The sequence below is a fragment of the Caretta caretta genome, chromosome 24, assembly GCF_965140235.1.
Source record: "Caretta caretta isolate rCarCar2 chromosome 24, rCarCar1.hap1, whole genome shotgun sequence".
Taxonomy (NCBI): domain Eukaryota; kingdom Metazoa; phylum Chordata; order Testudines; family Cheloniidae; genus Caretta; species Caretta caretta.
The window spans coordinates 7,931,491-7,957,596 of record NC_134229.1 but is presented as its reverse complement, the minus strand read 5'-3'; the positions used below and the strand labels follow the sequence as shown (position 1 = coordinate 7,957,596).

The following is a 26,106-nucleotide window of genomic DNA, read 5'->3' as shown; positions in this document are numbered from 1 at the left end:
GCAGGGCCAGGTGGAAAAATGGTCACCAGTGGGACAGGAGTGAGAAATGACATCTTTGTGAAAATGTAACCATTTGGGGAGTTGTCCCCAATTATTTCCTCATTTTTGTGGCTTGTTTTAGCAAAATATAATCTGTCAGTTGCAAAAAAAAACCGAAAACAAAAAAAACCACCCCTGACAAACCCACAAAAAAACTCACCAATGGATGAATGTGAACAACTGAGCAACATTGCCTCATGGTGAAATTTCATGAGATTTGCAACAACCACCAAAGCATTTCTTGTCCTGGGCTAAATTTTCAGTTGTACTTGAGTGGTTCCATGAGGCTGTTTTGTGTCACTGCTTCCCCACGTTTGGGGGGAGCACCAGGTGAGTGACTGATGGATCTTAGGCAGCCCCTGTTGCTAGGCAATATCTGACTGTACTGTATGTTACCTGAACTTTTAGGGTGAAATTCACCCTGTGTAGAGGGCCAGCACAAGGTCAAGACACCACTCTAGGGTGATTAGGTGCCCAGTTTTCGACCGGAAAGTCCGGTTTTAAAGGGGACCAGATAGTGTCCGGTCAGATCTATTGACCGGACACTCAAAGTCTGGTTACTGCGGGTGAGGGAGGTGGAGAGGCGCCGGGTCATCATCTGCACCAGCCTCTACTCAGCTGGGGGCGCCTCCTACCTTTGTTGGGTGGCTGCAGCTCCCAGCCCCGGCTCCGCAGGCGAGTCCCTCCTGACCTGGGTGGAGGAGAGTGTAAGGGGAAAAGCAGCGAGTGACTACGGGGGAAGGAGAGAAGAGGAGTGGATGGGGCGGGGCCTCAGGGGAATGGGCGGGGCAGGGGAGGCTCTGGCACTCCTGCTGGAGTGTCTGTTTTTTAAATATTACCAAGTTGGCAACCCTACTCACATCCCAACTAAGCCCTCAAAAAAGATGGGGCGCCCCAGCTCCCACTACCCCAGCATGGGATCCCCTCCACTGCTCCATCTCACCATTTCCCTCTCTTCTTTGCCTTGCAGAGCGAAGGGATGAAAGGGAGTGGTGGAGAGGAGGGTAGGAAGGAAGCAGAGGAAATAAATGGATGATGGGGTAGATGGAATGGGGGTGGGGGTCGAGCAAGAAGGGGGAGGCCTGGGAGAGCAGGGTCTGTGCTCATAGATTTTAAGCTTCAGTTCCATCAACCATTGAACGGTGAGGTGGGGTGTGGAATTGCTATGATGCCCCTCTGGCCGAGGTGCAGAAGGGGCCCTCAGTGCTGCCATCTCATGGTTTTGCTGGAAGATCACTGGGGATCTCTCTCTCTGTCTCACTTGCACACATACACATGCAGAGCTCTGCAGGGTGGACCCAGTCACAATACGGGCCTGGCTCCTGTTTGTATTATGGCCTCTTTGCACTGGATAGAGCAGTGAGGATCAGTCTGTTACTTGCGGGGGAGGATCAAGCCCCAGATGGATGCCAGCCCAGCTGACAACTGAGCTGGGAAGTGAGGGGGCAGGCCCACAGTCCAGTATATGGCTCTAATATGGACAGCCCCTGGCCCTTTTAGTGGGTGCTGTGGCCACAGCATGGGGAGAATTGGGAGGAGACCAGGACAGGGGGCTTGAGAGGGGTAATCCAGACTAGCTATGGCTGCATCAGCGTCCTTTCTGATCTGAGGGGCAAAGGGAGGATTCTATAACTGTTCAGTCATTTGCACCAGTGCAAAGTGGGTGAAAAACTCTTCAGGAGCAATGTTCTGGTAGCACTTTCTGCCCACTTTGAGGTGTTGTAAGTGGCCACACAAAGGGCATGGCAATGGGGAATCAGGCCTACCACAGATATTTTATTTTACTTCTTTCATTGCTGGTCTCTGACACCTCCAAAGGCAACTGTCTAGAGCCCCAGGAACCCTGGAATTTCATGTAAAAATCAGAAGATAATTAACAATATTTTATTTTTCTTAAAACTAATTCTAGGTTCTTTCTCCTTCCAAAGCCTGGGGTGCATATTTCAGTGACCAAGAGTGTATATGCAGAATGAGAACAAGAGAACCACTGCAGCATTGCCAGCCACAAATATAGATCTCTGTACTCCAGAATGGTCTGTTGAGAGCTGGAAATGTGGCCTGTTAAAATACCAACAGCTATGCAAGCCTTTAAATAGTTTGCGAGCCCTCGAGAAGCACTTACTGGTCTATTTAAAGGGCTTATACCCTAGCCCTACACACGATGCTAACCTTAGGCACCTTTTAATCTAATTGCTTTGTGTAAGAACGGTGTAGAGTCTCTGAGGGGAAAATCCCCACAACTGATCTATCTTGTGGATCTGAGACAAGCCTCAGAAATTAGAACTTATTGCAGCAGGCCTCACCAAGGAGGAGGGTATTTTTAGTTCGCTATCCACAAGCCTCCCCAGGATGTTGTGAGCCTTAATCGCTTTCTGTCTACACTGCTTTGATCATGGTGCTCATTGGCATTGTTGCTGTCTCAAATTGGGTTGGAACAAAGGCTGTGTCAGGTGTGAAACATAGGTGCTGACTTTTATTTTTCACACACGTTCTGCCCCAAGGCCCTACCCCTTTCCGGCCCGGCCTTGAGGCCCCACCCTTGCTCCGCCTCTTCCCGCCCCCCAGCTCCAACTCCTCCTCAAGGCCCCTGCCTTCTCCCTGCCCTCTGCCCTCCCCCAAGCGCCTCCCCCAGTCGCCAAACAGCCGCTTGGTGGCACCCTGGAACAGCTCATTGGGAGTGTTGCCAAACAGCTGTGGTTGGTGGGTGCTGAGCACCCACAATTTTTTGTCTACAGGTGCTTGAGCCCCGAAGCACCTACAGAGTCAGTGCCTATGATGGGAAAAATACCTCACTCCCTTGGTGCAGCTACATGGCAGCAAGGGCCACGTCGATGGATCAACATGTGTCTGCCCTGTCCATGTGTGTAGATTTTCTTTTTTTTAACCCAAAGGCTGCAAAGCAAACACTAGCAACCTGGGCTATCCAGTGAATTGTGCACCCTCCACATGCATTCAGCAAAAGTAGGCGGAAGGAGAATGGAGAGAGAGAAGCAGAGAAAATCAGATGAAAGACGCTTCCAAGCAGCCTGGATGAAAATTGCCTTTTCCAGTGCCGTGATCCCCAGACACAACTGTATCGCTGCACTACAAGAAACTTTTTTCCTTTATCTAAGGCTGAGGACAACAGGAGTGCAGAGCACGTGCTGGGCGTACAGAGTCTGAACGTAGCGAGGGTAACACAGGTGCGCTATCAAGCCAGGAATCCAGCTGGCGAAATTCTCAATGCAGAAGTTTCCTTTTCATTTCTTCAGTCCTTTACCGTAAGAACATGGGTTATTATTTCTCTGAACTTCCCAGCTTGCTCAGTCATTGTTTTGTGGTGAATAAGCAGGCACAAAAATGCAGGAAGCTGATATGTGACACTTTAGAGGCTGCAGCAGGCAAATATATTCATCCTCGCAAGCATTTCATTGCTATGCAATCTGTGTTCCGAGGTTTCAGAGTAGCAGCCATCTTAGTCTGTATCCGCAAAAAGAAAAGGAGGACTTGTGGCACCTTAGAGACTAACAAATTTATTTGAGCATAAGCTTTCGTGGGCTACAGCTCACTTCATCGGATGCATTCAGTGGAAAATACAGTGCGGAGATTTATATACACAGAGAACATGAAACAATGGGTGTTACCATACACACTGTAACGAGAGTGATCAGGTAAGGTGAGCTATTATCAGCAGGAGCGGGGACAGGGGGGAAACCTTTTGCAGCCACACTATCAGAGGCTCATTCACCTGCATATCTACCAATGTGATATGTGCCAGCAATGCCCCTCTGCCATGTACATTGGCCAAACTGGACAGTCTCTACATAAAAGAATAAATGGACACAAATCGGACGTCAAGAATTATGACATTCAAAAACCAGTCGGAGATCACTTCAATCTCTCTGGTCACTCGATTACAGACCTAAAAGTGGCAATTCTTCAACAAAAAAACTTCAAAAACAGACTCCAATGAGAGACTGCTGAATTGGAATTAATTTGCAAACTGGATACAATTAATTTAGGCTTGAATAAAGACTGGGAGTGGATGGGTCATTACACAAAGTAAAACTGTTTCCCCATGTTTATTCCCCCTCACCACCACCACCACTGTTCCTCAGACGTTCTTGTCAACTGCTGGAAATGGCCCACCTTGATTATCACTACCAAAGGTCCGTCCCTCTCCTGCCCGCCCCGCTCTCCTGCTGATAATGAAGCTCACCTTACCTGATCACTCTTGTTACAGTGTGTATGGTAACACCCATTGTTTCATGTTCTCTGTGTATATAAATCTCCTCACTGTATTTTCCACTGAATGCATCTGATGAAGTGAGCTGTAGCTCATGAAAGCTTATGCTCAAATAAATTTGTTAGTCTCTAAGGTGCCAAGTCCTCCTTTTCTTTTTGTGTTCCGAGGGTTATTCATAATAGGAGCTATGCTGATTTATAGCAACTGAAGATCTGGCCCTATTAGCCTTTGCACTGCTATAGAACCTTTCATCTCAGGGTACATCTACACAGCCAAAAAAAAACCAAACCAAAACCAAACAAACCCACGGCGGCAAGTCTCAGAGCTCAGGTCATCTGATTAAAAATAGTGGAGTAGACATTTGGGCTCAGGCGCTGAGCCGTGGGTCTTTTTTATGCCTTTGAAATAATTATAATGGCTTTAATTCCAGTGAGAAAAAGGCCTGCCTGTACTGACTTTAGATAAATTGTTTATGCTCTGTGCCTCAGTTTCCTCACCTCTAAAATGGTGACACTGCTATCAACTCAATTTTGTAAAGTGCTTTGAAGTATTTGGATGGATGGTACTATGTAAATACTATGCATTATAAGTATGCTATGCATTATTATTACTATTGTCCTGGGTATTATGTATTATTACCTATTACTGAAGTTGGTAGGTCAGTGGCCTCATGCCTACAGGCCTTTTCTGAGAGAAGTAATTGGGGAATACTAATAATCCCTAGCTTTTATTTATTGCTTTTCATCAGTAGATCTCAAAGCACTTTGCAAACGTCAGTATCATTAACCCTATTTTTCAGCTGGGGGAACTGAAACCAGAACAGGGAAGTGACATGCCCAAGCTCACCCAGCAGGCTACTGTCAGAGGTGGGAATAGAACCCAAAGCTCCTGACTCCTACTTTGGCAGTCTATCCACTACAGTACCAGGTGAGGTAAGCCAAAGTTGGATGGTGGAAGGGCAATTATTACTGGAGAGTAATAAGCAAAATGTGAGTTTGGACAGAGCATTAGTTTGTTTTAACGGTTGCTAAATCCAAAGGAAACAATATTCTTAGAAATAACTTAAAGGGATTAAAACTGAACATTTTAATAATCATGCTCTCATCTAGTTAAATTTACTGTACTCTAGACCAAAATTATGTGAAATAACAGGACTTCTTTGCTCTTGCATGACAATGAAACAACAGTAGGGATGACAAGAATACATTTTGGGAAAGCTGGGGTCAATTTGAAAGTCATAGGTGCTGAATTTTCATAATTATCCACTGGATTAGCCTTACTTTTCATGGGGCCTTATGATGCCCTGTCATTCGCAGGCAGTTTGAGTCACTAGTATCCTTTTGACATCATGATGTGATGTTCTGTCATGAGATAGCAGCCACCCACTGGCTTGTGTGATTTCCACACAGGGTACCATTGCGCCAAAATGCAACCCTCCATTGTGAAAGTGAAAACGTTGCAACGTTCAGTGAAATCACATGAAGCCATCATCACAATGGGATTAGTTTGCGCCAAAATGCAACCCTCCAGTACAACACAACAACCCCACCAACCCATCAGTGCAACTGGGAAGTGAAAACGTTGCAAAGTTCGGTGAAATCACATGAAGGCATCATCACAATGGGATTAGTTTATCCTCCAGGAAAGATAAGAAAAGGTGGTAGCCCTAAATCAGTGATAAAGTCCGTGGAGCAGGCAGACTTGGATAATAGTGTCAGCACCTTCACCTGCCTGTGCTAGCAGAGAGTGGTGAGCAAGAGCTGAAGCAGTGACGAAGGGTATGTCTACAGTGTGATAAAAGACACACTGCACCGAGTCTCAGAGCCTGGGCTCCAGCCCGAGCCTGAATGTCTACACTGCAATTTTATAGCCCCACAGCCCAAGCCCCATGAGCCTGAGTCAGGCAACTCAGGTCAGCCATGGCCTCGCTGTGGGTCTTCTCTTCTCTCAACTAAACAAACCCAGTATTTCCAATCTTTCCTCTTAGGCCATGTTTTCTAGACCTTTAATCATTTTTGTTGCTCTCCTCTCAACTTTTTCCAGTTTGCCCACATCTTTCCCAAAGTCTGGTGCCTAAAACTGCACACAATCCTTCAGTTGAGGCTTTAGTGCTGAGTAGAGTGGAAGAATTACTTCTCGTATTTTTGCTTACAACACTTCTGCTAATACATCCCAGAATGATGTTTGCTTTTTTTTGCAACAGTATTACATTGTTGACTCATATTTAGTTTGTGATCCACTATAATGTTCAAATCCTTTTCTGCAGAACTCCTTCCTATGAAGTCATTTCCCATTTTTATTTGTGCAATTGATTATTCCTTCCTAAGTATAGCATTTTGCATTTGTCCTTTTTGAATTTCATCCTATTTAGTTTCTCAACCATTTCTCCTGTTCGTGAAGATAATTTTCTTGCATGATCAGACAACAAAAGACCATGGGTCTAATTCTCAATTTTGCTAAGCCCCTTTTGCACCACTCTGGCAGTTGAAAGAGGGTTCACCATAAGTATAAAATACATTTGTACCCACTTTAAGGCACTTTAGGCTGCCAGAGCAATGTAAGTGAGCCTTAACGTAACTACGAAAAAGGCCCTAAAATCTCATTCAAGGTTGCACTCTTCAGAGTAAGGGCAGGTCTATGCAAAAAAGGCTGCATTGGCGCAGCTGCACCCATGCTGTGGTGTTGCTATAGTGCTTTAGTGATCTCCCGTTGGCAGAGTTAATCCACTTTCCTGAGAGGTGGTAGCTATGTTGACCGGAGAAGTTCTCCCACTGACACAGTGCTGTCTGCATGTGGGGGTTAAGGTTGGTATAACTATGTTGCTCAGCGGGGTGGATTTTTCACACTCTGAGCAATGTAGTTATACCAGCGTAGGTCTGTAGTGTACACCTGGCCTCAAGGAGTAGGTGTGCAAGAAACTAGAGATTGATTTTCTCTCACCGTGGAGGCCTATGTCGAGCAGTTAACCCTCTTTGTGTTCATGCATAGCCTCCGTTCAGATTTGCAATGGAACACAACAACCTTGGTTGCAGGATCAAGGGCTTGAAGTGTGGCTGATAAGTCATGTTAAAAATGGCGTTGTGGCTCTCCATGTTAACTACAGAGCAAATCTGATCAGTTTACAAATAAAAAGATTTTTTTTCCTAACTGCCACTGCACACTGGACTTGGGATCTGAAATTCAAGCTGGGTACTTCTTGATCACCAAGAATAAAGAACTTGCTCACCAAACTCTGCCCTCACTTACACCTCCGCAACCTCATTGTCTTAAAATTATGCCCCCAGCTATCCCAGTCTGACTCCATGTCTCTGATGGAATTGCAGACGTAACTTAGTTCCTGCGACTGGAACTTAGTTAACAGTTCTATTGATACAAATCAGAACTGAATCCGGCTCACTTAGCTGTGTTTGATCTTTAGGGCCAATAGGAGAATAAAGCACTTTCATTTTGTCACTAAAATCAGCACATCTAAACTCCGGATACTAAAAGAAAGCAGATCCATTGACTCATGTTGCCCTCGCACACTGGTAATTACTGGTAATTTTTTTCTGTATTCGCTTCTCTTTTTTTCTTTCTTTCTTTTTTAAGTAGACTTTGGAGGAAGTAGCTTCTATGATCATCAGGCTCAAGATCTCTGACTCAGAAATGAATAACCTTACAGACTATTGACCTGAAAAAACTATTCAGCACCCAGCCTGGAACAAAAGAGGAAAGGTTATGTCACCAAAGTAAAATACATGATGTGAATGCAAAGTTGGAAATTAAAGCAGGTGGAAAATAAAAACGGAAATGACCATGTTTACTGAGCTATGCAAAGCTCCTACCCCCGTCCTTGCATTGCTAAGGATCGTCTGCCCACTCCAGTAAAATGCTTGCAAATGGAAATCTGTGAAATTATCAACTTATCTGTATTAATCACCTCAAAATGTAGATTAGTTTGATTTCATTTAAAAATGCCTCTTCACTGAGAATTCGTTTATTTAATGTAAAAAGCAAAGGAGTACTTGTGGCACCTTAGAGACTAACAAATTTATTTGAGCATGAGCTTTCGTGAGCTACAGCTCACTTCATCGGATGCATTTGAAGTGAGCTGTAGCTCACGAAAGCTTATGCTCAAATAAATTGGTTAGTCTCTAAGGTGCCACAAGTACTCCTGTTCTTTTTGCGAATACAGACTAACGCGGCTGCTACTCTGAAACCTTTATTTAATGTGTTTTTCAGCAAATCTAGTGATAATGTAGTTGAAAAGTGTCAGATGCATAACTTGGAGGGTGAAGTTCTTGGTTTAGTGTAGAAAAACTGAAGTGTAAAACTGGAGAGACAAAGTGGGTGAGGTAGTATCATTTATTGGACCAACTTCCGTTGGTGAGAGAGACAAGGCAGTGGCACTGTAAGCATCTCCCACTGTGGCCCCTAGCAAAGTGCCTCAATCCTGATGTGAGAGGTTGCGTTCAGTTAAATGCTTTCAGTTCCAAAGGGTTATAGAATCATAGAATATCAGGGTTGGAAGGGACCCCAGAAGGTCATCTAGTCCAACCCCCTGCTCGAAGCAGGACCAATTCCCAGTTAAATCATCCCAGCCAGGGCTTTGTCAAGCCTGACCTTAAAAACCTCTAAGGAAGGAGATTCTACCACCTCCCTAGGCAACGCATTCCAGTGTTTCACCACCCTCTTAGTGAAAAAGTTTTTCCTAATATCCAATCTAAACCTCCCCCACTGCAACTTGAGACCATTACTCCTCGTTCTGTCATCTGCTACCACTGAGAACAGTCTAGATCCCTCCTCTTTGGAACCCCCTTTCAGGTAGTTGAAAGCAGCTATCAAATCCCCCCTCATTCTTCTCTTCTGCAGACTAAACAATCCCAGCTCCCTCAGCCTCTCCTCATAAGTCATGTGTTCCAGACCCCTAATCATTTTTGTTGCCCTTCGCTGGACTCTCTCCAATTTATCCACATCCTTCTTGTAGTGTGGGGCCCAAAACTGGACACAGTACTCCAGATGAGGCCTCACCAATGTCGAATAGAGGGGAACAATCACGTCCCTCGATCTGCTCGCTATGCCCCTACTTATACATCCCAAAATGCCATTGGCCTTCTTGGCAACAAGGGCACACTGCTGACTCATATCCAGCTTCTCGTCCACTGTCACCCCTAGGTCCTTTTCCGCAGAACTTCTGCCTAGCCATTCGGTCCCTAGTCTGTAGCTGTGCATTGGGTTCTTCCGTCCTAAGTGCAGGACCCTGCACTTATCCTTATTGAACCTCATCAGATTTCTTTTGGCCCAATCCTCCAATTTGTCTAGGTCCTTCTGTATCCTATCCCTCCCCTCCAGCGTATCTACCACTCCTCCAAGTTTAGTATCATCCGCAAATTTGCTGAGAGTGCAATCCACACCATCCTCCAGATCATTTATGAAGATATTGAACAAAACCGGCCCCAGGACCGACCCTTGGGGCACTCCACTTGATACCGGCTGCCAACTAGACATGGAGCCATTGATCACTACCCGTTGAGCCCGACAATCTAGCCAGCTTTCTACCCACCTTATAGTGCATTCATCCAGCCCATACTTCCTTAACTTGCTGACAAGAATACTGTGGGAGACCGTGTCAAAAGCTTTGCTAAAGTCAAGAAACAAAACATGTTCTCTCCACAGGTATCGTTGCGGAGAGTGGACCAGATGATATGTCTGGGGCGAGAAAGCAGAAGGAGACTCCACTGGTTGGAAGGCATGAGATGCTATGTCCTGAGGTTGGGGGTTCCACGACCACCACTCCCAAGAGGAGAAGGCGGGTGGTGGTGGTCGGGGACTCTCTCCTCCGGGGGACTGAGTCATCTATCTGCCGCCCTGACCGGGAAAACCGAGAAGTCTGCTGCTTGCCAGGGGCTAAGATTCGCGATGTGACGGAGAGACTGCCGAGACTCATCAAGCCCTCGGATCGCTACCCCTTCCTGCTTCTCCACGTGGGCACCAATGATACTGCCAAGAATGACCTTGAGCGGATCACTGCGGACTATGTGGCTCTAGGAAGAAGGATAAAGGAGTTGGAGGCGCAAGTGGTGTTCTCGTCCATCCTCCCCGTGGAAGGAAAAGGCCTAGGTAGGGACCGTCGAATCATGGAAGTCAACGAATGGCTAGGCAGGTGGTGTCAGAGAGAAGGCTTTGGATTCTTTGACCATGGGATGGTGTTCCATGACGGAGGAGTGCTGGGCAGAGACAGGCTCCATCTTACGAAGAGAGGGAAGAGCATCTTTGCCAGCAGGCTGGCTAACCTAGTGAGGAGGGCTTTAAACTAGGTTCACCGGGGGAAGGAGACCAAAGCCCTGAGGTAAGTGGGAAAGTGGGATACCGGGAGGAAGCACAGGCAGGAATGTCTGTGAGGGGAGGGCTCCTGCTTCATACTGGGAATGAGGGGCGATCAACAGGTTATCTCAAGTGCTTATATACAAATGCACAAAGCCTTGGAAACAAGCAGGGAGAACTGGAGGTCCTGGTGATGTCAAGGAACTATGACGTGATTGGAATAACAGAGACTTGGTGGGATAACTCGCATGACTGGAGTACTGTCATGGATGGTTATAAACTGTTCAGGAAGGACAGGCAGGGCAGAAAAGGTGGGGGAGTAGCACTGTATGTAAGGGAGCAGTATGACTACTCAGAGCTCCGGTACGAAACTGCAGAAAAACCTGAGTGTCTCTGGATTAAGTTTAGAAGTGTGTGCAACAAGAGTGATGTAGTGGTGGGAGTCTGCTATAGACCACCGGACCAGGGGGATGAGGTAGATGAGGCTTTCTTCCGGCAGCTCACGGAAGCTACTAGATCGCATGCCCTGATTCTCATGGGTGACTTTAATTTTCCTGATATCTGCTGGGAGAGCAATACAGCGGTGCATAGACAATCCAGGAAGTTTTTGGAAAGCGTAGGGGACAATTTCCTGGCGCAAGTGCTAGAGGAGCCAACTGGGGGGGCGCTTTTCTTGACCTGCTGCTCACAAACCGGGTAGAATTAGTGGGGGAAGCAAAAGTGGATGGGAAGGGTTCTGCTTTTGTTCCCTTCCACTTGGTTTTTGTGCCTGCTTAATCATTACAAAACAAGTCTTGAGCAAGAAATAGTCTGTTTTCATGATAGAAAGCACATTTAAAGAAAATGAAATCTCTGCATAGGGAACTTCTCCAGTTGACCGCTGGATCCTTGACTTTATAAAGCACGCGAGAACCTTTGCTACATCCAGACTTGGTAAACTTGGTCTGTGCTCTGTTGTCCTCAGCCTGGTCCGTAAGTGCAAAGAAGGAGTACTGTCTCAGGATCACAGCAATTTAACAGGTAATTTGCATATATGCTACGTGTATTGACTTATCTTACTTTCTCTGTTTTTCTCTATTTCTGCCCCCTCGTACATTTAGTGCAGTGAAGGGTGCAGGATCAACAGTCCCAAAGACAGAAGTGACATCTCCTATCCATAACAAAATAGACACAACGACTCAGTGAGCTTCCTTCACATTGCCCTGCTCAATGGGACTCCACGCTATCCCAGAGGGAGCACCTCATGGGATAAGCGGGGGGTTAAATTTCTATGGCTTATTCTGTTCTTGGTCTTAACCAATAAGGGGGTCCAGTGGTGAGTATGATAGCTGCTCTTCTCTTTTAAAGATCTAGGAGTAAACGTTGGAAATGATCGGAAAGCAGATTCACAAATACTGGGCATACTTAACTGGTTTTCATAGAGTAATATTATTTGTGACTGTTTGGAGGAATATTTCAAATATTGATTAAAATGTTTGTGTAGTGAGGTGGTGTGGCCTCCCTCCTGCTCAGCTGGGGCCAAGACACCAGAGGAGGCAGACGGACCCAGCTCGCTCCCGGCCACCAACCCTGCTGCTGAGCCCAGTGAACTTACTGCTGCCACAGACCTGTCAGGACTGCAGTGGGCCACCTATCCAGAGGAGGCTGGCTACTCCAGGTACACCCCGAGGGGAGGGGAGGAAGTGGCCCAGGGACAGCCAACCTTAGTCTGGCTATAACTCTACCTGAGGGACAATCAGCGTGTTGTAGCTGGGATCCCTCTGACTCAGTGGTGGACCATTCCACTACTCTTAAGGCTCCGGGTTGGGGACCGGTGGAGTAGGGTGGGACCAGACCCCACCTGCCACCCCACTCCTGGGGTGGCAGCCTCCCCTCGTCAGGTCCAGCAGCCTGGGTTTGTTGGTCGTCCGCTGGAGGTAGGACGCCTGACCCCTGGGTTTTCTCTGGCTCTGCTGCCAGAGCCCAGAGCTAATTAACTGCTGGCTGGTTCTGGCTCTGCTACAAGAGCCCAGAACTCATTGACCGCTGGGTGGGCTTTTGGCTGTATCATGAAGCCAGGGCTGATTGATGCCTGGATTTGCTCTGGTTCTGTAACGAGAGCCCAGAGCGAATTGACTACTAGGCTGCTCTGTCTCTGCACCAACAGACCAGAGCTGAGTGATTTCTGTGTTTAACCTATCTCTGCCTCCAGAGGCCAGAGCTAATTGACTGCTGGGATTGCTCTGCCCTGGGCTGATGGGTTTGGAGCGACTTAATGCCAGTGTTGGCCCTGCCCCAAGGGCCCCAGGCCATAGACTAAGGTGGACGCAGTCCATGCTTGTAGGGCCTGAGCACCCTAGACGGTGGGCTGCACAGGACGCTAATGCCTATGCTAATTCCCCTGATACTAGGTGGAGGCCCCGACAACGAAGTGAGGCGGTGTGGCCTCCCTCCGACCCAGAGGGGAAGGGACAACGGCACCACCACTACACTTTGCAATTCTGTAAATTTACCATGAAAGTTCTACTCTCTCTAAATATTGAAACTGATTCTCCACTGCCTTGCACCATAGCTGTCATTTTACCCCTCCGCAATGTGAGTGTTACACAATGCCACGGCTGTGAGTGGAGAATTCTGTTTTGGTATACATTTTACATTCTGCACATGTGGAAATGACAAGATGCAAGGAGTGGAGAATCAGGCCCACCGGATACATATTTGTGTGGGGAGAAAGCATAGGCACAGACACAGGACCTGCTGTGTGCCTGTGCCATTCCTTTGAGCTCTTCAAAGATCCTGGATTGTGATGGGAAAAAAGTAATACATTGTGTTATATGACATCCGTTTTATATCTTTTGCAGTTTAAGATGCTAACAGTGGGCAGTGTTTTACTGCTTCTGGTAGCAGCATCTGTTGCCAACATAGGCAAGGATCCTACCCTTGATTCAGACTGGGAACGCTGGAAGACAATCTACCAAAAGCAGTACAGCAGTGAGGTAATTATCTTTGCATTCTAAATATTTATTTTTATGGTATATTGCACTAAACACTCATAGGCAGAACCATACCCACTACTACCTGGTTGATTCTTTTTACTGGTTAATAATTTAGTGGCCAAGACAAACAGAAGAACTGAATAGAGTTCTGGAGACTGAAATGTTCAACATCATGGTATATCTGGATTAAATATGATCATGAGCAGCTCCACAACGATTTATTAGTGATATCCGAACTGTGGTAAGGGTCACTTACACTTCCAGCTGAAGGTTGCTTCAATGTGCCTACAAAGTGCAGCTCGAGTTTGTGTTTCTAATAAGCTAATTTACATTCTTGGACTATACCACAAGTGGAGAGAAACATTCTTAATATTTTTCATCCAAAGCAATTATGTTTTGATCTGATTTCCTCAAATTCCTGTAAGGAAAAAAATAACTTTACTCACTCTCAATCTGGTGTATATTTCCTGCCCATGGAAATTACCAGAAAGAAGCAGAGTGCTCCACAATATTTAAAAATTGTAATTACATTGTCCATGCTCGACAATTTAATGAGAACTGAACCCATTTTTTGCCTTATGAAAAATTTTCATTTCAAATGATTCATTTGATATTTTTCAATTTGTCACCTGAAAATTTTGAAACAAAAAATGTTCATTGTGTCAGATTCATTTTGAGATTTTTGTTGTGGTTTTAAAAAAACTAAAAATTAGTCAAACTTTTGAAACGTCTGATTTTAGTTTTTTCCCTTTTCTCTATTTCTCTATTTATTTATTTATTTTTGCGACTGAATGTAATAATGAAAGATATCTTTTTTCTTTCCACTTTTTACTCTTTCGTTTTTTCCTTTCTCTACTCTGTAACTTGGCAAAACTTCTCTAACTTTGGAAAAGCTAGAATAGCATATTTCATTTTTCCTTTTGCCATTATGTAACTGTTGTAAAATGGAAGAAGTTTAAAATGTTAGAGTAGAAAAGGGAAAAAGGAAAACTTGGGAGTCCTCTTTCCCCCAAACTATACATTATTCATCTTATTGTGGTAATAAGGGAAAAAAAGAAGAAAAGACAGTGAAAATGTTAGAAGAAAAACAAAACAAAATGAAATTTCTATTTAAAATTAAACAAAAAAATGTAGTTTCACTGGGAAATTTCCCACTGGAAAATAATCACAAAAACAATTTATCCTGCCAAAAAAATTAATTTTTTATTAACCTGATTTTTGTGGCCAAAAAATGTTCCCATTTCTTTCATTATTTCAGGAGGAAGAGCTTTCCAGGCGCTTGATCTGGGAAAAAACCCTGAAAATTGTTACAGTTCATAACTTGGAAGAGTCAAAGGGAATGCATTCATACACAATGGCCATGAATGGCTTTGCAGACATGGTAAATTTCCTCATGCTACTTTGTTCTCAAATTATGTAGTGACATTTTAATCTAGGCGTTATTATTTCAAGCTCTTTTTTTTTAAAGAAGTAATAATAATTGTAAAAAGATTTTCCCTCACCTTGGTCAGGATTGCTAGTGTAATTAATTACACTAACTAGTTACCTGTATTCTGATTACTTTTAAAAGTAAATGATCAAAAGTAATATGATCCTGAGGAGGTACATGGGCGCAGAGGGTAGTAACATAGTTCAATGGCTAGGACACTGGATTGGGAATCAAGAGATCTAGATTCTGTTAACAATCCTGCCACTGAATAGCTGTGTAGCCTTAGACACCTGTAAAATGAGGATAATACTTACCTTCCTTTGCACTGTGCTTTGAGATCCTCAAGTAAAAAGAGCAGAGAATTGTTAAAGGAGTGGGCTTTGGATCAAGCCCCATTGAATAAGGAGGTGCCATTTTACACAGCCACTCTTTATAGTATATCTACAGTTTAAATCTTAGACGGTTTCTGCCATGTATTTGTCAACTGCTACAATGTTGGCCAATTAGGGCACCAGTTACTGATTTAATATACTCTATTCCTTTTTTAATTTTTATTTTAACAGACATCTGAGGAAGTAACGGCTACAATGACAGGACTCAGGGTATCCGACTCAGAAATGGATAACCTTACAGTTGATTGGCCTCGAGAAAGTATTCAGGATCAGGGCCCAGACTGCATAGATTGGAGGAAGAGTGGTTATGTCACCAATGTAAAGAACCAGGTGCGAACTCAGAGGTGGAAATTACAGTAGGTGGAGAATGAATATTGCAAGCCACATAATTGCAGAGTAGTGCAAATCTCCCACCCCCTTCCTCACATTGCTGAGGAAGAACTGCATGGTCACAGCAATACAATGTTTTGTAAATGACATTCTATGAAAATATCTATATATCTGCATTATCCATGTCAACATGTAATTTATTTTATGCAAAAAACATGCCTCTTCCTTTGAAGTTGTTCATTCAATTTAATTTATTTTTTAAATAACTTTAGCATTAATGTAGGTGAAAAGAGTCATTAACAAAAGCAGAGAATTAAATTCTTTGCTCTTATACAGAGAAGACAGAGTACGGCATAGGCAATGGCAATGCAAGATTCTCCCCCGCTGACCTCCTACCAACATGCATCAGCCCTGATCTGAAAGGAGAGGGGATGGTTGATCTCAGTATCAAACATGGAAGTGTTTTTTGTGGGGTGGACACCTATCAGCTAGGAACTGGACCGAGGTCACTAAACTCAATGGCACTGATTTGCACTACACCCGAGCAGTGCTTGAATGTAGTGAAGAGTGGTGGTTGCAGGGAGATAGTTGTGCCACCTTGAATCAGGACTGCTGGATCCTGCTCTAATTTATGTTGTTGTGTAAAGGATGGCACTGAAGGAATAAGACCCTTTATGCATAGGATCATTAGCCATACTGGAGTTCAGCTCCACTACGCTGCCTCTTGCCCCTTTCATGGGGTTGGGGAGGCAGCTATACCATCCAGCTCTTCATCAGCAGACATTCCTCCTACACAAGGAGAATTCTTTGTTGAAAATCTCTGGCTGGTTTAAGGCCGCTTTGTGCTGCAAAAGAACCTGGGGAATCTGGCCCAATTCACATAAGACACTGAATAGCCATTGCACAGAAAAAAAAATGTCACTGTTGCCATTGACTGGATTTTAACTGTCATCTGAAAAGCTGCATAACCCATTTTCAACTAAGACTTATCATTCCAATACTTAATGTATCCAATTCATACTGTTTCATGGGTTGGGTTAGCAAAAATTGTTATCAAACTCATTTTATGGAAGCTATATGTCTCCAAGAATTGCAAGTAGACTAGCTATATTTACTTCTCAGTCCGTTAAAGATACCTATCTCACAACTGCATTGTGTCCCTCACTCTTCTCTCACTTATGCTGCTGTAAATCAGGAATAATGCCGGTGGAGTTACCTCAGTGTTGCTGTCTTAAATGTATAATTAAACTATGAATGACACCTGCCATAACGTTTCTCCTTTTTTGTTGTTGTTGAACCTTACAATGTGCCACAGGGATCTTGTGGTTCTTGTTGGGCTTTCAGTGCCGTGGGGGCCTTGGAAGGACAACTGAAGAAGAAAACAGGGCGTTTGGTGTCACTTAGTCCCCAGAACCTAGTAGACTGCTCCTGGAGATATGGCAACCATGGTTGCAATGGAGGCTTTATGACTAAAGCTTTCAGATATGTTATGAACAACCGTGGCATTGACTCAGAAACGTCGTATCCATATGAAGGTCAGGTGAGTATCACCTTAGCCAGAGCTGTTTCTTTGGGGAGGAAAAACATTGGAAAAGTCTGTATTTTACCATAAACTGTTTTATCTAAAAGACAAATCAGGGGGAGGACTCAAACCTCTACTTTATACTATGGTTATATTAACATATTAATATATTTGGGTTTTTTCCTTCTTGCTTGCTGCATATTTTAACTCAATTTAAACACACAGTGATGTCTTTTTTTAACATCATCTAGAAAAAATTAGGGCCTTGAATATTCCACAATTTTGTGGCTGCAAAATTTGCAGCAGAATCCATTCCTTACCACAGATCTGGGTTCCAGAATATAAACTTTCATTTAACAACAACAACAAAAAAAAATTCTATATGTTTATAAAACCTTCCAAACAGGACCCAAGTGTAATCCTAATACCGTGTTGTCTTCCTGAGTCTGCAGAGTGCTTGAAAGAACAATTCCCAGAGAAGTGTGAACCACTTCATTCATAATTATGGCAATTTAAATAAGCATTAACTATTTCACTGTTGATTATTTTAGCAAACATATGTAGCTAATATGCTTTTTTCACAATCTTCAACTGTTTCCCACAACTTTTGGAGTGTCCAAACCCCAAAGCTGTTCACTAGCCAGCTGCCAACACTTCCAGCTTCCTATTGACAACTTCTACCATGCAATTATGTGATATTAATTTAAAAAAACCAAACACTGTTGCATACTGAAAACTGAAAATGCAGTGGGGGAGCCAAATAAACTGGACCTCATTTTCCACTGCCTTGCACCTTGTGTAGTCATTTGCAACTGTTCGAAGTCAATGCAAATTGGGTGTACAGTGATGTCCTTTTGATCTGGTAGAATTGTATGCCAACTTAATACTGACTTTGCACAGGTATAGATGACTACAGAAGACAGGCATGATACTGCTCTGTGTTGCCCTGGTGTAAACCAACAGTAAATTCACTGAACTCAGGAGAGTTACTCTTGTTTAAAACTCGTGTGAGAGCAGAAACAAGCTTGGTGCAAAGCACTGGAAAATCAATAAGATTGAATTTAATATTTAAATAAACACCAGGGATATTGTACTATTGTCTAGTATATTTTCATATTTAAAGGAGCACCATCTACCTGAATTCTATTCAATTTAATATAATGATAAGATCAGATAAGCTAGCTGCGTGAGGCCACCTGCCAATTTTTGTGGTTTTGCAATCATTTTCCTATTTTTTAAAAATGCTTTTTGTCAGTCTTGTTGCTCTGTGAAAGATTCACACAAACAACAGGGGTAACTGACTATACAGGGCAAACTGTGAAACAGACTACACATAAAGAGCTGACAAATGTGCAAAGCAAACAAACTGTAAAATAGAAAAAAATCTTTTTTTCTGAGATCTTTTACAATTATAGTAATTTCAGGTGTTTCCTTTTGTAACAACGGGTTTAAAACAATTCGGACAGAAGAGCGATTGTTTTGAAGTTGACATTGTTCATTTAATTAAATTGTATCAAACACCACATTTTGAATGTTACCTGTATTTGTGGCAACATTTTCAGTGTCAGTGCCACAGAAAGTAGGAAACCATGCCACTGAATCAGAATTTATATCCATCCTGTTCATGGGGCCCTGGAAATAATGGTGCCATTTCATATACCAGCATACCACAGAGTCAGATAATTTTGTAATATATCGGCTAATACATATATTCTGTACTGGCATTTACTGGATGGAGTGTGTCAAGCTAGTACATGTGTGTACAGTGAACAAGTTGTTCGCAGTGGTGTTGTAGCTGTGTTGGTCCCATGATAAATTGTTAATTGCCCACTTCCTCTTCATGTGTTAACTCCCTATCCTTAACAATCTCTTTCACCATGTATTTAGCTGTGACATTCTAATTACCTTTCCCAGACCTGGAGAAGAGCTCTGTGTGGCTCAAAAGTTTGTTTCTTTCACCAACAGAAGTTGGTCCAATAAAAGATATTACCTCACTCACTGTGTACAGTGAAAAAGTAAGTTCTATTTTCTGGGATGAGCTAAATTACTGGAAAGGAACTAAAACACACAAACAGATCTGAATAAACCAGTATGTTATATACCTCTGGGCTGTTACAGGATTCTGTTAATTAATGAAGATGATAATATAACTTGGCATTAACTTACTTGCCATACTTATTGTGCCCTTATATCTCTGTCTGCCATCTTCTACAGAACAAGAATTGCCGTTATAAAACTTCTGGACGGGCTGCCACCTGTGTCAGCTATAAAAGCATACCTAAGGGAAATGAAACTTATCTTGAAAGGACAGTGGCTTCAGTGGGACCAGTATCTGTTGCTATAGATGCAAGTTTGAGATCCTTCCATCAATACCACAGTGGTAAGCAGTTTTCTCTTTCCCTGTATTTTCTGAGACCTAAATAGTTCTTAACAAAATTAGAGACAAAGACCCTGAATCAACAAAACACAAACCTAACTTCAAGCATGTGAATAGCTCCACTGAAATGAACAGAACTAATTGTCACGGTTCAGGGCAACTGCATCTGTATTTTTCCTCAATGGTCTAGCAAGGGTACCATTCTCAAGCTTCCAGCTCCCCAGCCATTGCCTCTCTTGGGTGCAGACACATGTCTCTCTCCCTTCTTACTGGGTTATTTCCAGGATGCACACAGTTCCCTGCCTTCACTTAATTATTCCCAGAAGAAATAGGCTCCCCAACCATACCTGCTTGCTTTCTCTTCAGAGACTGATAACAGAATTTCAGAGTAGCAGCCGTGTTAGTCTGTATCTGCAAAAAGAAAAGGAGTACTTGTGGCACCTAAGGCACCTACTTCTTGATAACAGAATGATTGTCAAAAGTTATAAGTACCACACAGTTCTTCCTATGCAAGCCTATTTTATTTTTACAGTAAAAAGCATTACAGAGAAAACACATAAAAAACAATAAAAGAACCTACATGCATATTAATAAGCTCACCAGAATTCACCCCAACAACCCTAACATAGATTCTGGCAGAAGCAGTCATTCAGATTCTGACCCAAGTGGATTCCTTGGGCTACAAGTTCATCACAGCTTCAGCTCAGAACAAGTGCTCTCATAATGTGTTTAGTCCACTTTTTATAAGGTGCAGTGTCCTTCATCTGGAGTTTCCAAGAGTAGGTAACTGGTCTCTCCCCAGGGTGTAGCTTCAATAGGCAAGCTCAGGAGGGGATAATTTGCATTTCCCTCCTCTCAAGTACAGTCTAGGAAATTCACTTTACAAGTAGTGTTCCAAAAAGTATTTTGAAGTTCCATACAATCCCACAATAGTGCATACATATTTGCATTTTTAATACAACTCCAAATATGTTAAACATAATTCAGTAAGGTTTAACTTAATTCAATAAAGTTTGTACATGTCAGTCTGTCACACTGCTCACATGCCTAAAGTGAAGTACATGCTAGTAAGTGGTTTGCTGATTCAGGATCGAAGAGCAGCCCTGGAAAATTTAAGGGGTGAGTTGATTACATTCTGTAAATATCTACATGGGGAATAAACATTTAATAATGGGCTATTCAAACTAGCAGGAAAAGGTATAACAAGATCCAATGACTAGAAGATGAAGCTAGACAAATTCAGACTGGAAAGAAGACATGCATTTTTAAGTGAGTGTAATTAACTATTGGAACAACTTATCAAGGGTCATGGTGGATTCTTCATCATGGACCATTTTTAAATCAAGATTGGATTTTTATTTTTTAAAGATATGCCCTAGGAATTATTCTGAGGAAGTTTTACAACCTGTGTTATACAAGAAGTCAGACTAGATAATCACAGTGATTCCTTCTGGCCTTGGAATCTATGACTCTATTAAATTATTGGGGGTGGGGAAACATCCTACTTAGAAATAATTCTGCTGATATACTAGGGGCTCTCTGACTTGAGGAAAAGATGTAAGGAAACCAATCAATCATCTTCCTGTATGTGCTCCAGCAGTGAGAGAAGCTTGGGAACTTAAAAAAATTCATCTTAACATCTGGTCCTGCAAAGCCGATTTAGAAGTAGATCCATCAACTTCACATAAGAAAGGATTACAGGGTCAGATTCCCAAATTGTTTTTGATTAGACTAAGTGATGAGGCTACCTCCATTTACAGCATTGGTGAAACAGTATATCCTGTATCTGTGAGGTTCAGGTTTCCAAAACAGCAACCCATTGACCTGTTACCTGTTTTAGGAAAATGGTTTCAAAATCAAATGCAGATTTGCCAATTGTATCTTTATTCTGTTTTATATCATTTTTACATCTCTCTTTTAAATGATTTAGAAACCTTAAGTGGTATATATAGTTAACCTATGCAACCATTGGTTTTTTTGAACTGTCACCCTTGTCCTCCCTCCCCACTTCTGTCCTACAGTTATATACTCATTCATTAGCTCTTGTTTTAAATTAGGCCACAGTCCAGCAATGAGCTCCACATGGGTGTACCTTTGTACTTGTGTGGAACTCATTGCAGAATTGGGGCTTTAGACTGTAACCTCTTTGGGACAGAGACTTTGTCTTCCTATGCGTTTATACAATGCCTATCACAGGAGCACAATGCTCCTGATTGGGGCTTCTGGGCACTGCTGTTTCATAAATAAATAAATAAAACATTTTCAGGTGTGTACTACGACTCAGAATGCAGTTCCTCACGTTTAAACCATGCCGTTCTTGTTGTGGGATATTGTGTGGACAAAGGTGTGCCATACTGGCTCGTCAAAAACAGGTAAGGATGAGTTTTCTTTAATTAAAATACCTTTACTAAAAATTCTTTAAAATATAATTTCATCTTAAAGAACTGGTTTAGTACTTTACAAGGACAGCATCAAAATAAATAAAATATGTTTTAAAAGTCTTTAACTGTTCTGTTAGCCATATCTCTGATTATTAAAAATAAAAGAATATTTTAAAATTCTAATTTACTTTTCACTATTAATTCTGTTTAGGTTTTGCACATGACAGGCAGCTTGACACAAACTAGTTTAGTTAATTTCATTCCCTTTCTCTAATCAGTTTTGCTTTCTGATTCTCATGGACCAGCACAAGGTTAAAGACTTTGAGTTTCAAAAACAGAGAGGAATAGTTCATTCCAGAAGACAAGTGTATACATTTAATTTTACTTGAAATTTCACTGAACTTTTTCAATTACAAAAACATGTATTCATATGATTTATTATAGACCTAGATTTTGGCCCTGAACTCTGACATTATGTTTTTTAAATGATTTCCAATGCGTAATAATTTTGATGTATTGCTGGACTAGTGGCCTGCAAAGAGGAAATAAATACATTGTGTGGGTCTGAAGTAAAATATGAGATAATTCTGCAAAATTCTCAAATGCAAACCAGACAGATAATAATTATGAAACTAATGGGCATGCCCGGTACTCTTTTCAAAAAGGTTGTGGAAGTCTTTTCCCCATTTTTAGTCTTTCTTTGAGTGTGGATGTGAGCTTATTACCATTACCCAACTATTGAGCTTTAACAGGGTATCTGTATTCTGACAAAGATAACAATTATGTTTATTGATACATCCCTGTCTGCAAAGTGAATTCTGGGTATGCTTATTTGTATTTCTTATTATTTATAATACACTTCTAGTGTGCAATGGTTTCAGAGAAGTGCTGCATTCTGAGTTCTAGGAGCACACTTTTATTTTTGCTAAGGCTTATTTATGCTTAATTTAAAATCTTGCTTTTCATGGAGACCTCTCCTTTTATAAAACATTCAGACTCTGATCTGTAAAAGTGCTCTGCATCTCTAGTTTCCACTCAGCCACAACTGAAAAGGAACTGTAACAATTAAATTTTGTGTCAGGAACAGCAGTAACAAGATTTGCCCTGCTAAGATGGTCATACTATAAAAAGTCGATAGGACCCCCCCTCCCAAAACAAAAAATACCAGGGAACCTGTATTAAGATTTAACATTATATATAAAAACACATATATATTTTTTGTTTCTCTTCTGCAGCTGGGGAACCAGATGGGGTGATCAAGGTTATATCCGGATGGCAAAAAACAGAGGCAACCTTTGTGGAATAGCTTCATTTGCCAGCTATCCACTGATGTGAAAAATAGACTTAATCCTGGTGGGCAGGAATGAAGAGTCAAACATGCTTTTAAATTCATTTTGTTCTGAGTTCCCCAAAGAACTGTAGTCTTCAATAAATAAGTCCTGTCTTGAATCATACAAACTTGATGGACCCCAAAAGACCTGTTAAATGCAAGAACAAAAAACTACTGTAAGAAGAATCACTGCTTGCTATATGACAGGTTTCAGAGTAACAGCCGTGTTTAGTCTGTATTCGCAAAAAGAAAAGGAGTACTTGTGGCACCTTAGAGACTAACCAGTTTATGTGAGCTGTAGCTCACGAAAGCTTATGCTCAAATAAATTGGTTAGTCTCTAAGGTGCCACAAGTACTCATTTTCTTTTTGCTTGCTATAAAACTTCATGAGTGCTAGTTATAGCCCTCTTGACATATTGCTTTCATGTTCCCTAACCAGCCTGGAGTTGCTTTCAGAAAATCATCTACACCAACTACTTCAGCCAACTAGTCACATGATACTGGTTCTCCTTGTTTCGTTAAAAGAAGTTAAAAACATATTAGGAAAGCATCTAATATTACTTTCCTATGTAGGCAATTGCTATTAGTGTCACAAACAGGAGTGGAGGTGGGGCATGTGTTCACAAATTGAAGGAGATGTGTCCTCAAAACAATCTCTTTATTAAGGTATGGTCCACTCTATGAATAGATGCTAATTTTTGTAATGATGGAGGCCATATAACTACCGAGATAGATAGTTCAGAAAGTTTGAGAACCTTTCTATAATCAAGTTTCTCAAGGTTTTGCAAGTGAAACTGTTGCTTTTTAATTTGCCAAAAATGCCATTTTTTAATGCTCAGGTTTTTAAGAACCTCAAAACACACCTGAAAACACTTGGACATGATGTATGATATGATGTATGATGCATTGGACGAATTCCTGGAGATTTCACCACATGACATAATCTTTAATTAAAGATTAATCTTTAATTCCTGCAGACTCCAGCACAATCCTGGAGGGCTGGCAACCCTAATGATATGATGTACTATGGCATCAAAGTCAATGTTAAATGCCAGATTTACTGGCAGTAAATAATCTCAAAATTTTATCCCACGTATCACAACAGTTGGTGTTTTTTCTCAAAGATCGTGGAGTTTTGTGATTATGTGAGACTCTCAGCCTTCTTTTTATTTTTTAAAATGTGTTTCTAGTGCTCATGGTTGTGGATAAAAGGTTGAAAATGTGATACAAGTGACCCTACAGGCTCAAAGATCAGAAGGCAAATAAAAAGCACCCCAAATGTATTTTTCATCTCATGATTTTGGGTGGGGGCATGACTCATCATTTTTGAATGCTTGGGGTTGACAATACTCATGTTATAATCTTGGTAGGTGATGTATTACAGAAAGATGCATGCATGATAATTCAGAACCTACGTTAGGTGTTCTATCTTGTCCTGCTTCCTGGGTTTCTTGGTAATTAATGTCTTAGTATGTTAATTCCCCAAGAATTGTACTGGGATAACAGCGAGTATAATCTATCAGTATGAGGTTTTTATTAATTTAAAATTATGTATTGTTAAATGACAATCAAAGATGTTTTCTCAAAACTTACTTAAAAGGCTGATTGTAAGATTTTGCATGCATTACTTCCCACAGAAGCTTTAGTTTGTGGTGATCAGTGTCGGTACAATATTGTGTAGATAGCACCAGGACAGTAAAGGACACTTAATTAGAGTGCTTATTTGTGGAAACTTTGATATTTTTGTCCTTTTTTACTAAATAAAAGCAAAACCTGAAAGACAAGGCTTGATAATTGGCTAGTTAAATTTTTAACTTAGATGTTGTTTTTTAAATATTGCACAATAAATATTTTTCAAAATACAGGTCACAAAAATAGTTTAAAAAACCCCCCAATTCCATTTCTGGCAAAGAAATGCAGAACGATGAAAAAACAACATGGAATATATTCCTCTCTTAATACTTTCCCTCAGAAATTGCCATATTTATTAGGCTGTACTTGTGTCTGTCTGTCCTATCGTGTATACACCCTATGAGAGGGACTATCCAATATGATCTAATGTTTTCATGATCCTGTTGTCCTACAGTCTGTAACTATTACAGAATATGAGTCTAATACCATTACACAAGTGTGGGTGTTTTAATGGCTCTGTGCTTTACACATATCCCCATGAGTGGGCTCAGATTCCCCCTCTTCCAGCGAACTGCAACCCCAGTTTCCCTTCCCCAGGCCAGCCTCTGTGAAGTCTAGGATAGCAGCGGGAAGGGGAAAGGTGTGGAGTCTTTGGACATGGCCCTAGGAGGGGTGCAGGAGGCCATGACTAGAGAGCGGGAAAGTGTATTGCAAGTGGCGCTGGATGGGAGGCAATGGGGCACGAGGAAGAGCCATTGCACGTGGTGCGACGGGGCAGACAGATGGAGGCGATAGCAGGAGAAGAAAAAGAACGAGCCTTTGGCTCTGTCCACACCACAGCGGTGTCCCTGCAGCGCCATAGCATAGGCACTTCCGACATGGGTGGAAGGGCTTCTCCCACTGCTGTGGTTAATCTGGCTGCGCCAGAGGGTTAGGGCGACCTTAAATCAGAGCACAGGGCGCAAAATTTTTCACGGCCCGGAGCCATGCAGCTGGGGCAATCTAATTTTTCAGCGTAGACCAGGCCTATGTATGTGACCCTAGGGTAGTGGGGAGGCAAAAGTGTGAGGGGAAGAAGGTGCGACGAGCCTTTGCACCTGGCCCCACACAAAGTGGAGGTGGGGGAACAACGGTACCATAGGGAAAGGCGGCAGGCTTTGCACCCTAGCCC

At 42.3% G+C, this 26,106-nt stretch overlaps 1 protein-coding gene across 1 annotated transcript; it reads left to right on the top strand.

Moving 5' to 3' along the window:
• The first annotated feature begins 13,413 nt into the window (after positions 1–13,413).
• Positions 13,414–23,489, top strand: LOC125625765 (cathepsin K). The gene is made up of 7 exons (XM_048828217.2): positions 13,414–13,542; positions 14,801–14,923; positions 15,535–15,693; positions 17,009–17,233; positions 19,430–19,595; positions 21,859–21,964; positions 23,209–23,489. The coding sequence occupies exons 1-7, from the start codon at positions 13,414–13,416 to the stop codon at positions 23,306–23,308; spliced, it is 1,008 nt and encodes a 335-aa protein (XP_048684174.1). The 3' UTR covers positions 23,309–23,489.
• Positions 23,490–26,106: the final 2,617 nt, after the last annotated feature.